Source organism: Hyaena hyaena, unplaced genomic scaffold (assembly GCF_003009895.1).
Source record: "Hyaena hyaena isolate Hyena2069 unplaced genomic scaffold, ASM300989v1 scaffold_241, whole genome shotgun sequence".
NCBI classification, from domain to species: Eukaryota; Metazoa; Chordata; class Mammalia; order Carnivora; family Hyaenidae; genus Hyaena; species Hyaena hyaena.
In genome coordinates this window covers 1,322,244-1,334,370 of record NW_024080875.1, presented here as the reverse complement: position 1 = coordinate 1,334,370, position 12,127 = coordinate 1,322,244, and the positions used below count along the sequence as shown (strand labels likewise).

General features: G+C 34.5%; 1 protein-coding gene across 8 annotated transcripts in view; it reads left to right on the top strand.

The window, feature by feature from the left end:
- The window catches only part of DDX4 (DEAD-box helicase 4), a 75,158-nt gene that overhangs the window by 51,847 nt on the left and 11,184 nt on the right, over positions 1 to 12,127 (top strand). For all 8 annotated transcript variants that reach the window (XM_039244503.1, XM_039244502.1, XM_039244505.1 and 5 more), the window contains 3 exons: positions 3,739 to 3,868; positions 5,336 to 5,502; positions 9,723 to 9,868. In XM_039244503.1, coding sequence (XP_039100434.1) covers positions 3,739 to 3,868; positions 5,336 to 5,502; positions 9,723 to 9,868 — 443 coding nt within the window. The remainder of the gene's footprint in view (positions 1 to 3,738; positions 3,869 to 5,335; positions 5,503 to 9,722; positions 9,869 to 12,127) is intronic.

Genomic DNA, 12,127 nt, shown 5'->3' with positions numbered 1-12,127 from the left:
TGTGACTGCCCAGGTTGCACACCTATGAAGTCAGCCTTACACACTTAAGGGGAAAGGGAATTAGGATCTTTATTTGAAGAAAGGGGGAAGTATTTTTATTTATTTATTTGATTAAGAATTTATACTACTTTTAGAATGCTTAGTAAGTTTTCCTTTGTTAATTACACATTGTTGTTTACCACTTTATTTGATGGGATATTAGTGTTGTTTTTATTTATTTTTACAGCTTTTTAAGTAGAAATGCTTACATTTTATTTTCTGTGAATCAGTTTTTTATTTTTTTTTTTGAGAATTTTCTTTTTTTTTTTTTTTTTACAAATAGTTTATTGTCCAATTAGTTTCCACATAACACTCAGTGCTCATCCCCATAAGTGTCCTCCTCTATGCCCATCCCCCCACCCCCCCCCACATCCATCAGTCCTCAGTTTTTGTCAGCATTCAAGAGTCTCTCATGGTTTGCCTCTCTCCCTTTCCCCCACCATTTCCGCCCTTCTTCTCCCCCTTGTTCCTCCGTCAAGTTCCTCCTAATCCTCCTATACGTGCAAACATATGATATTTGTCCTTCTCTGCCTGACTTATTTCGCTCAGCATAACACCCTCAAGGTCCATCCATGTTGCTACACATGGCCAGATTTCATTGTTTCTCATTGCCATGTAGTATTCCATGGTATAGATAAACCACATCTTCTTGATCCATTCATCTGTTGATGGACACTTAGGCTCTTTCCATGTTTTAGCTATTGTGGAGAGTGCTGCTATGAACATTGGGGTACATGTGCTCCTATGCCTCAGCATTTCTGTATCCCTTGGGTAAATTCCTAGCAGTGCTATTGCTGGGTCATAAGGGAGTTCTATTGTTAGTTTCCTGAGGAACCTCCACACTGTTTTCCAGAGGGGCTGTACCAGTTTACATTCCCACCAACAGTGCAGGAGGGTGCCCGTTTCTCCACATCCTCGCCAGCATCTAGAGTTCTCTGATTTGCTCATTTTAGCCACTCTGACTGGCGTGAGGTGGTATCTCAGTGTGGTTTTGATTTGTATTTCCCTGATGAGGAGGGATGCTGAGCATCGTTTCATGTGTCTGTTGGCCATCTGGATGTCCTCTTTGGAGAAGTGTCTGTTCATGTCTTCTGCCCATTTCTTCACTGGGTTGTTTGTTTTTCGGGCGTGTAGTTTGGTGAGTTCCTTATAGATTCTGGATATTAACCCTTTATCTGATATGTCATTTGCAACTATCTTTTCCCATTCCGTTGGTTGCCTATTAATTTTCTGGGTTGTTTCCTTGGCTGTGCAGAAGCTTTTAATCTTGATGAGGTCCCAACAGTTTATTTTTGCTCTTGATTCCCTTGCTTTTGGGGATGTGTCAAGTAAGAAGTTGCTGCGGTGGAGGTCAAGGAGGTTGTTTCCTGCTTTCTCCTCTAGGGTGTTGATAGTTTCCTGTCTCACGTTCAGGTCCTTTATCCATTTTGAGTTGATTTTTGTGCATGGTGTGAGAAAATGATCTAGTTTCATTCTTCTGCATGTTGCTGTCCAGTTCTCCCAACACCATCTGTTAAAAAGGCTGTCTTTTTTCCATTGGATATTCTTTCCTGCTTTGTCAAAGATCAGTTGGCTGTATACTTTTGGGTCCACTTCTGAGTTCTCAATTCTGTTCCATTGGTCTATGTGTCTGTTTTTGTGCCAATACCATACTGTCTTGAGGATGACAGCTTTGTAGTAGAGGCTGAAGTCTGGGATGGTGATACCTCCCGTTTTGGTTTTATTTTTCAGTATTACTTTGGCTATTCGGGGTCTTTTGTGGTTCCATACAAATTTTTGGATAGTTTGTTCTAGTTTTGAGAAGTATGCTGGTGCAATTTTGATTGGAATTGCATTGAATGTGTAGAGTGCTTTGGGTAGTAATGACATCTTAACTATATTTATTCTTCCTATCCGTGAGCATGGAATGTTTTTCCATTTCTTTGTGTCTTCTTCAATTTCCTTCATAAGTTTTCTATAGTTTTCATCATACAGATCTCTTGTATCTTTGGTTAGGTTTATTCCGAGGTATTTTATCGTTTTTTGTGCAATTGTGAATGGGAGCAGTTTCTTGATTTTTCTTTATGTTGCTTCATTGTTGGTGTATAAAAATGCAACTGATTTCTGCACGTTGATTTTGTACCCTGCATCTTGGCTGAATTCTTGAATCAGTTCTAGTGAATCAGTTTATTTTAAAATGAGAAGAAAATCAACTTACTGAAAAATCCGTTAGTGTAAAACTTGAAGAAAGTGGATATATATTGCTTATAACTGTTTTTTCTTGATTATCCCCGTTTACTATTTTGCTTTTAGGCTTTTAAATCAGGTAAAAAATAACATTTTGTTTATTAAATTTATTAATTTTTAAAAATTTACATCGAAGTTAGTTAACACACAGTGCAATAATGTTTTCAGGAGTAGAATCTACTGATTCATCACCTACATATAACACCCAGTACTCATCCCAACAAGTCTCCTTCTTAATGCCCCTTGAACAAAATACTATTTTAAGAACAAAAACATATACATGGTAAATTCAGATAACATGCATGCACAAAATATTTATAGGCAGTAATTTGTTATAGTTACAGTACACTTAGAATACTAATGGCAATAATGAAGTTATTGAACACTTAGCATTTGCCGAGTTACAAGTATTTATATGTATTACTTTATTTAGGCCTAGCAATAGCAGAAAACAGAATCTGTTTAAAGCAATGAGTTTATTTAATAAACATAAATTTTTTGGTGAATCTGGCTGGCTCGGTTGGTAGATTATGAAACTTGATCTCAGGGTTGGGATTTTGAACCTCATGGGTGTGTAGAGATTACTTAAATAAATAAACTTAAAAAAAAAACCACCGTAAAACATAAAACTCTTATGCACCCATGACACCCCCTCCCCCCACATAGTTAATTCTCCTCTTACCTACAATTAACATTTTCATATGAATTAGTGTTGAAGCAGCTGGTGCACACATACACACTTTAATCTTCCTTCCAACAAGTGGTAGTATAGTCAGCGGTTGTCACTTTCTTTTTTTAATGGTAAATGTTGGAGGTAATGCTTAATCTGGAACTGTACCCTTTTTTATGAATGCACAAGTTTCCCTCTGAATACCTGGACTGTAATTATAACTCTTCTACTGTTAGACACTTACTTTTCAGTCTTTTGATGCTAAAAGTAAAGTTGGCAGTGAATATTTATGTAACTTCATCTTTGCCGATTGGTGGGGACATATCTAAAGGGTAAATTCATATGTGTGAATTTATTGGGACATGAAAGAAATTTTTACAGTTTTAATAGAGACTAAATAACTGTGAAAGAGCCTGTCTCACTTTATCCTCTTGAGTGCCAGTTTTCCCACATCATGACTAACATAGTATTCTTCAGGAAACCTCAGTAACTTCATAGTAACTTCAGGAAAGACACTATGTTTGTCTTCATTTGTCTTCCTTTTAAGTAATGTTGACCTTAAAAGTTTAAAAGCCATTTGTATTTTTTAAGAACCACATGTTCATGTTTTTGGCCAATTTTTTTTGTGGGTGGTATTGGTATTTACCATTGTTTTTGGATAGACTGCAAATTTTTTTTCATAGTTTTTCATTTGTTTTTCAACTTCTTGGGAAGAATTTAATTTTTTTAGATAATTATATATTAGAATCAGGTGTGTATTTTTCACAAAATTAGGAAATAACACATATTTTTCTTATCAATAGGACCTGTGTAAGAGCTGTTGTTATATATGGGGGAACCCAGTTGGGGTATTCAATTCGACAAATAGTACAAGGCTGTAGTATATTATGTGCTACTCCTGGGAGACTGATGGATATCATAGGTAAAGAAAAGGTAAGCCCTCGAGGGGTAACAAAATTGTGGATTAATAATTTTTTTGTATGGGAAAGAGAAAGAATGGTCTATATAGAGATATATATTTATAAGAGTACCCTTTATATGTTAGGCCCCCATCAGAATCTTTGAATGCACTTTTACGTAATTCTTAAAATAATTCTAATGAGAGATAAAAAGTATTTCCTGTTTTGTGCTGATAAAAACAATGGGTGAGATTATGTAATTTATTTAAAATCCCTCACTTAGCTCTAGTGATAGAGCTAGGGTTAGAACCTGGATCTGACTCGAATCTAGATCCTATACTCCACTACGTTGGGAGAAATGTATTAAATGCTCCCATACTTTTATATAACTTATGATGACATATTTTCTTCCTGAATAGTGTATTAGCAGTTTTCTTTCCTGTTGAAGCATGGGAGAGATGTTAACTAGGATTATTAAATTTCTAAGTCTTCAAAAAGACATTTTAGGATTATGTATTTAGCTTAGGTATTCACATACTACATTATTATATCACTAAATCAGTGCTTTAAGTTCATGTTCATGAACCTCTACTTTTTTTAAGATCTTCTCTAAAGGGGTTACTCAAAATATGGTCTTTCTGCATAAAGATATTTAGGGTATTCATATTCTCCAGAGAAATCCACTTTTATTTCTCACTGAGCATCTTACATGTTTGTGCCACATTTGTTTCTTTTCCTTGAAAATGCCTGCTTTTCTGTGTAGGGATAAGTGATCATGCAAAGAAGGTGAGAGAAGTTTCTCAGTTGTTGTTGTTTTTAATTTCTGAGAGAGACAGCATGAACAGGGGAGGGTCAGAGAGAGAGGGAGACACAGAACTGAAACAGACTCCAGGCTCTGAGCTAGCTGTCAGCACAGAGCCTGATGCGGGGCTCGAACCCACGAACCGTGAGATCATCACCTGAGCTGAAGTCAGACACTTAACTGACTGAGCCACCCAGGCGCCCCTCTCAGTTGTTCTTACGTGACTATAATATGGAGAATTTATTAAGAGTTTAAAGCATTAGAAATTTACCAGTTATAAGACATTTGAATATGTCATGATAGGAAATGTTTCCTTACATTTAAGATACTGACTTTATCAGATAATTAGATGTAGATCTGTGAGATCCAATATGGTATTTAGCCACATGTGGCTATAAAAATTTAAAAAGAATACAAAATATGAAATGCTCTTCTTTAGGCATAATAGCCACAGTTGAAGTGCTTAACTACTGTAAAAGGCTAGTAGGTAACATGTTAATGAAGATCAAGAATTGTTAATACACATTTAAATGAACAGTACTAGTGTTATCTAAGCATAACAATTCTTATCATTTTATGCATTGATTTCTAATTTTCATCCTTAAGAATAAATCAGTAGTTGGGATTGTGGAGACATTTTAGTTTAATATATTGACTAATATGCATTTTCTGCTCTAACCCTTGAAAATATCCTTAAAGATTGGTCTCAGACAAGTCAAATACTTAGTTTTGGATGAAGCTGATCGCATGCTAGATATGGGTTTTGGACCAGAAATGAAGAGGTTACTTTCCTGCCCAGGAATGCCATCAAAGGAACAGCGTCAAACCCTTATGTTTAGTGCAACTTTTCCAGAAGAAATTCAAAGGTAAAATTTTTTTCTTTTTAAATATAATTCTTATGTACATAAATGCCTTCATGAAAGGAAAAGCTATGTGACTATATAATTTGTAAGAGTTTTTTTTTTTTTTTCAATTTAAGATAACATAGGTAGTTTAAGAAGTGGATGTCTTCCTAAAAACTGTATTTTCCTTTATTCCTTACCCGTATCCCTGGCTTTGCCACATTTTCTAAAATTTGTAACATTTTATTGAAATGTGTGTGTATATGTGTGTCTGTGTGATTATACAGCACCTAGATTGGATTTAGTAAGTGCTTACTAAATGAAGTTATTTTTATATTTGTTTCCTCAAACCAAAATTATAGAGCTTGCAAAAATTGGGCCTTTTGTAGAAAATTCACATATCAGCTGTTGACACGTATTGAAGTATCTTACTGTATATGGTTTGGTGAATTCTGAGGTTAGGATAACACATCCCTTCTGATGATGCATCCCTTCTAGAGTTGTAACTCTTCTTCATGCTTGCTGATCCCTTGGCCATAGGGAGCCTGAAGTATCTAGATAGCGACTTCTTAGCTTGTAATTGAGTTAGACTCCTCATATTTACTCTGATAGAACTTTTCTTTCTTTTGGAACCAAGACTTCCACTCCTGCAGAATCTGTGGCTGTGGGTGGGACAGGAAACACAGTTTCATATGTGGGTCACTGAGGGCCATGGTAAGTGGGCCACTGTTGCTTGCTTGCCTGCTCTCAGACCCGATGTATCATATAAAGATTTCTGATTGAAAGTTACCATGCCCTGTCAAATGATGCACCATCTTCAGAAAGAAACACTTTCAAGCTGTTGTTCAAGTGGATGTTCCACTTTCTGTCAGGCCAGCAGCATCTCATTGTTGTCATGTGATACGACCTTTAGACATTACAGTTATGAGCATGCGCTGTCCCTTCTTTTTCTGTAAAGTGGGTCTCCTGGTCTCATATAGTCTTACATGGGATCAGATATTTCACAAATCATCAGTTAGTGATGCTGGGTACTGATTTGTTTTACCTAATAGATGATTTAAAAAGTCTTTGTGTAAGGTTAAAAAGAGCTGGGTTTTTTTTTTTTTACATTTTTTAAAAAATGTTTTTTAAATTTATTTCTGAGGAGAGATAGAGACAGCGTGAGCAGGGGAGGGTCAGAGAGAGAGGGAGACACAGAATCTGAAGACAGGCTCCAGGCTCTGAGCTAGCTGTCAGCACAGAGCCCAACGTGGGGCTCAAACCCACGAACCTGAGATCATGACCTGAGCCAAAGTCGGACACTCAACTGACTGAGCCACCTAGGCACCCCAAAAAAGTCTAAATCATGAAAAAGCACTTGATCAGTTAAGATTTTTCTTTCTTAATGGTACATAAAATAATAATTATTTATAATAACTGGTATTTTAAATTTGAAAAGTGGTATCTACATTTTCATTATCACCATTGGCAGTTAGTGAATAGATAATTACCTACCTAAATAGCAGGTAATATTCTGCTTATCTGTTTTTTTATTCACCCTGAAATAAGATATTTGAATGTTGGCTAGCCAGAATGACTAATGTGTACTCTTATCAGTAATATTTGTTGAGGGCTTTTTATGAGCCATTTTTGAGTATAAGTCCTGAGTATATAGGGTAAACAATAGAGTTTCTGACCTTAAGTGCTTTACATTCTTAAGTTTCTGAAGACTGCTCACTTGCTTCACTCTCTGCTTTTAAATGTTACAACTTGCCTATTATTTTGTCCAAAGTTCAGTGTTCCTGTTCTACACATTCACTGAACTATTGCAGCATCCATTTCCCTGGCTTAAGTTTCTTTCTGTGACTGTCCCCGGTTTATTACCTGTATTTTTAATCTTTCTCCTGAGCACCAGACTTGAGTATTTAGCTTCTTCAGGAGTATTTTATTCTTAGATGAATTACCAGTAATGTTCACCATGTCCAAAATGGAAGCTATTCTTCAATGCTCTCTTTTCTACTCAGATTTCCTTACTGGAAGCGTTGTCTTTCCATGCCAAAATCCTTTGAATCATCTTGATTCCTCCCTTCTATTCTTTTAACTTTCTGTCTTTCAAAAATAGTCATTTTGGCAGTTATTCTAAAATACTTGAAATCAGTTTCTTCTGTTTCCCACCTGAATTTAAGTCTTTTTGATTTTTCTCTTTGCTCACTGTCAGTAGCTTTCCAGCCTGTCTGCCTGGATTCTAATCTCAATTTTATGTCATTAATAATTTCAAAAGAAAGTCTCCTCAGGTTTTTTTTAGACATTTATTCAAAATAAGCTCTCCTAGTGGGGATGAGCACTGGGTGTTATGTGGAAACTAATTTGACAATAAACTATTTGTAAAAAAAAAAAACAAAAAACAAAATAAGCTCTCCTATATCTTCCCATTTCCACAGATTAATCAGATTTCAACCTGTATACATGACGTTTTCTTTGCTTTTTCTGCTACTTTATAACCTGGAATTAGATGTTTCTTTTCCTTAAAATTATTTCCTATTGGCTGAGCAGGCCAAATTCCAGCCTTCCTTATTTTTTCTTGTTTCTCCTTTCTTTCTGCTTAGAATGTCTTTCCCTTATCATCACTGTTCTACATTCTTGCTTGCTGCTGCTTGGATGCAGCTTCATACTTGAAGACTCTTGTAAATACACATCACTTCATCCATTCTCTGCCATTGGATTTGTGAAGAAACTATTTTAAACACTTGGCACATTTTTTTGAATATAGTAAATGTTCAGTAGATGTTAACTGTTAAAACTGGAATATTAAAATATATTAAATACTAAAATGTTTATTTTTAATTAAAAATGTTTTTAAATATAATTTATTGTCAAATTGACTAACATACGGTGTGTACAGTGTGCTCTTGGTTTTGGGGGTTGATTCCCATGGCTCATTGCTTACATACAACATCCAGTGGTCATCCCAACAAGTGCCCTCCTCAGTGCCCATCACCCATTTTCCCCTCTCCCCCCCACCATCAACCTTCACTTTGTTCTCTGAAGTACTAAAATGTTTTATATGTAATTATGTAATATTTAAAAATGTTAAATATTTTAAAATATAGTAATTATTTTTTATATAACTATTATCTTACTTGATGTGAGCATCTCAGTGGCAGAAACTATCATATTTATCGTTGTATTCCCAGTACCTTGTATCATGTATGCCTGAAACAGACACACAATGTTTTAGTGAATTAAAAAAAGTGAATTAAAAAAAGTTGATGAAAAATAAAGAATTGTAGATGGTTTTGAGATTTGTGCTTTAGAGGGTGCTGGATTCTTGAAGAAGGGACATCAAAGAGAAGCTTTTTCTTTTATTGTAAGAGCAGGTGAAGAGAAAGAAGCAGCAGTGATTTATTAAGATTCTGGATATGCTGGGCTTTAAATGGTTTCATGAGGCAGCTAAAAAGTAAGGGACTGCTAAATGGGACAGAGGATGATGACTAATGATAGATTTGGACCTCCTCCTTAATCCCAGAAAAAATCAACTCATTAGCAGTTCCCTTTCTCCCCTCCCTGTGTTGCTGGATGAGCTAAAGCAGGCCTTCTTAACTATATGCTGTTTGTGAGTTATGTGCATGTCCACAGGCTGATACCCTCAACCTTTGAGGTGAGCATACACAACCTGGTGTGGCCAGACCTTTAGGCCTTTCACCTCCTGTCTCATTTTTTTGCTCAGCCATGCTGTATAAATATGCTACCATTTTTTATATATGTCATGGCATAAAAAGCACGGACCTAGGATCTGGTTTGCTGATAATTGTTCAAAGTATAGTAATTTAACAAATAATATTTTCAGAAAACAATTTTTAGCAGTAACATACCTAAAAGCTTCAGTGAAGGACAAACTTTTTGCCACTGGCTTGCATTTCAGTTTGTAACAAAAATTCCTATTTGTTGTAGTCTGATACGTTAGCATACTTTTTTTTATTGTTATATACACATTTTAAATAGTTTTGCATGGCTACCACATTGACTTGAAATTACTGTATCCATAATTTGACACAAACTTTTTCACTAATAGTTTTTTAGTGTTTTACAAAATCTTAACATTTTATACTGATCTTTGGAACTAGTACTTGGATGATGTAAGTTATCTACCTTGTTTTAGCTGTTATAATCTAATTAATGTTAAAGTAACACTTGGAGAAATTCAGTGAATATTATGAGTATTAATGGAAGAGGATAAGCTAAGGAATAATTTTTTGTCTTTGAAGGTTGGCTGGGGAGTTTTTAAAGTCGGATTATTTGTTTGTTGCTGTTGGACAAGTGGGTGGAGCATGTAGAGATGTTCAGCAGACCATTCTCCAAGTTGGCCAGTACTCAAAAAGAGAAAAACTTGTCGAAATTCTACGAAACATAGGTATCTTACGTTGATATAATTATTTTTTGTCATGATTTTGATTTTAAAAAATGGCTAATTTTTAAAAAATTACTCTAAAAATTGTTTGGTATGAGTTTTTAAATAAGTGTGTTTCATTGTTTCCTCTTTAAAGCTTCCTTTATAAAAGAATTAATTTTTTAATAAAAGAATTTATGATTTAGGTTCCCCGTAAATTATGTAGCAGTGTAATCCTTTCTTCATAAAGATTTTTAAAAAAAGGATGGATTTGAAAACTAAAAGATTTGATAAACACTATTCCAAGGAAAAATGTATATATTTTTTGTCTTAAGAGATAAGAAGGTCTACTAACATATCTTTACATTAAACTGCATTTTCTCCACCTAAATGAGTTCTTTATTTTTATTTCATAGTTTTTGCTTCTAAAGTATTCCCATAATTGTAGATACAAAAATTTTAGAGCCAAAGGGGAATTTAAACATCTAGTTCTGTTTATTTACGATAGTGAGGAGAAATTTATCACACCCTCCCCCCAAGTAATTTTTAAAGAAAGTCATATTTCTTTGACTGAGTTAGGCTTAGTTTGTGCCTGGAAATAAAACTTTTTAATATTGCTATTTTATTTATCATTTTTGCATTACAGGAACTACTTTATTACTGAGAAAATATGGTGGGTTCTTTTTTTTTCGGTCTACCATATGTAGCAAAATTTACTTTTTTCCTTTTTAAACTTTTAAACTTTAGTTTTAGCATATAGTGCAGTACTGGTTTCAGGGTAGAATTCAGTGATTAATCTCACAAGTGCCCTCTTTAGTACCCAATAATGTAATTATTTTAATTTCTTCTTTCTACGTCACAGGCTAAGTGTACTTAAATGCTATTTTTTCATTCCCCCTCTCCTTCATTTTAGTAATTGTTTCAATTTGAAGGTCACTGTTGGGATGGAGGAATGAGAAGAGAAGACAGGAAACCATTTAATTTCCAACAATGAGGGGGGAGGGAAAAGGAAATTGATTTAGAAAACACATTTAAAAGCTTTTATTCTTCAGTTTTCATTGAGTCTTAAAAAAAACACAAAACTTGTTAAACCAGATGCTCATCATGAGTTGGAGAAATTTTATTTGCTTTATCCAGTGTTTCATAAACATACTGTATATTGTGTATAAAATTAAAATAATAACTTCTGTATTAACTCATTTAATTCTCAAAACAGCTTTCTGAAGTAAGTTTTGTTAACCATGTTTTAATATTGAGGACGCTGAAATACAGAGAGATCAAGTAACGTGCCTGGTATTAATTGAAGTTCCATATGTGGAAGAGATGAGCAGTATGTAGTTTTGCTGAAGTTAGAACACATTTCTAATAACCATAAGATTTTTTATGTATGAATTTGTGGAATAAAGATTATTTGAGAATAATCCTAATGAGAGTTTTCAGAAGTGCTGGTTTGCCTTTGAGAAATATTTGAGGTCATTGTATGAGCTCTATTGGTATACTTCCATTGGTATTACTTAAACTGTTAAATGTTCTATAGTTTACAGTTCATTGTTTTTATGATTTATTTATGTATGTATATATTTTTTAATCTGCATGGACTATCCTTTCAGTATATCCTCAAGTTTTACATATATTTGTTCATATAATTAATCTTTTTTCTACTTTTGAAGGTAAGTCTGCTAGCCTATCCCCTGTGCCTTTAAAATGTATAGGATATCATTATTTTACAGTAGTATAACCAACTGCCTTTTTCATAATTTAATTTGTTTAAATGTTTGTTTAGAGAGAGAAAGTAAGACTTGCACTTTCAGTGCAAAGCCCTATGCAGGGCTTGATCTCATTAACCATGAGATCATGATCTGAGCCGAAATCAGTCAGATGGTTAACCAACTAAACCACCTAGGCCCCCTCAGAATTTAATTTTAGTTGAACATGTATCATACATTTTATTAAGCTCATTAATTCTTAGGAGAACTAGTAAGATGTTACAGCTACTTTGAAGAATTCAAAGAACACATATGTGTAGGATATTAGGAAAGCCCAAATAAATTTACAGATAAATGTACAACTGGTCAATATCCACAAAGCAATAATCAGTTACACTTGAGGGGAAACTTGATTTGTATTTTTATTGATAAGAATCATTTGCATTGCTGTCATTTGGAATACAGGTTTAAGAGAAAAAAAGACAGTAAAAGTCACATAACCATGAAGGGTGTGCTAGATGGTCATCTTTCTTGGTTGTCTCAAAGACTTCCACAGTTTTTCCTGATAGTCCATATC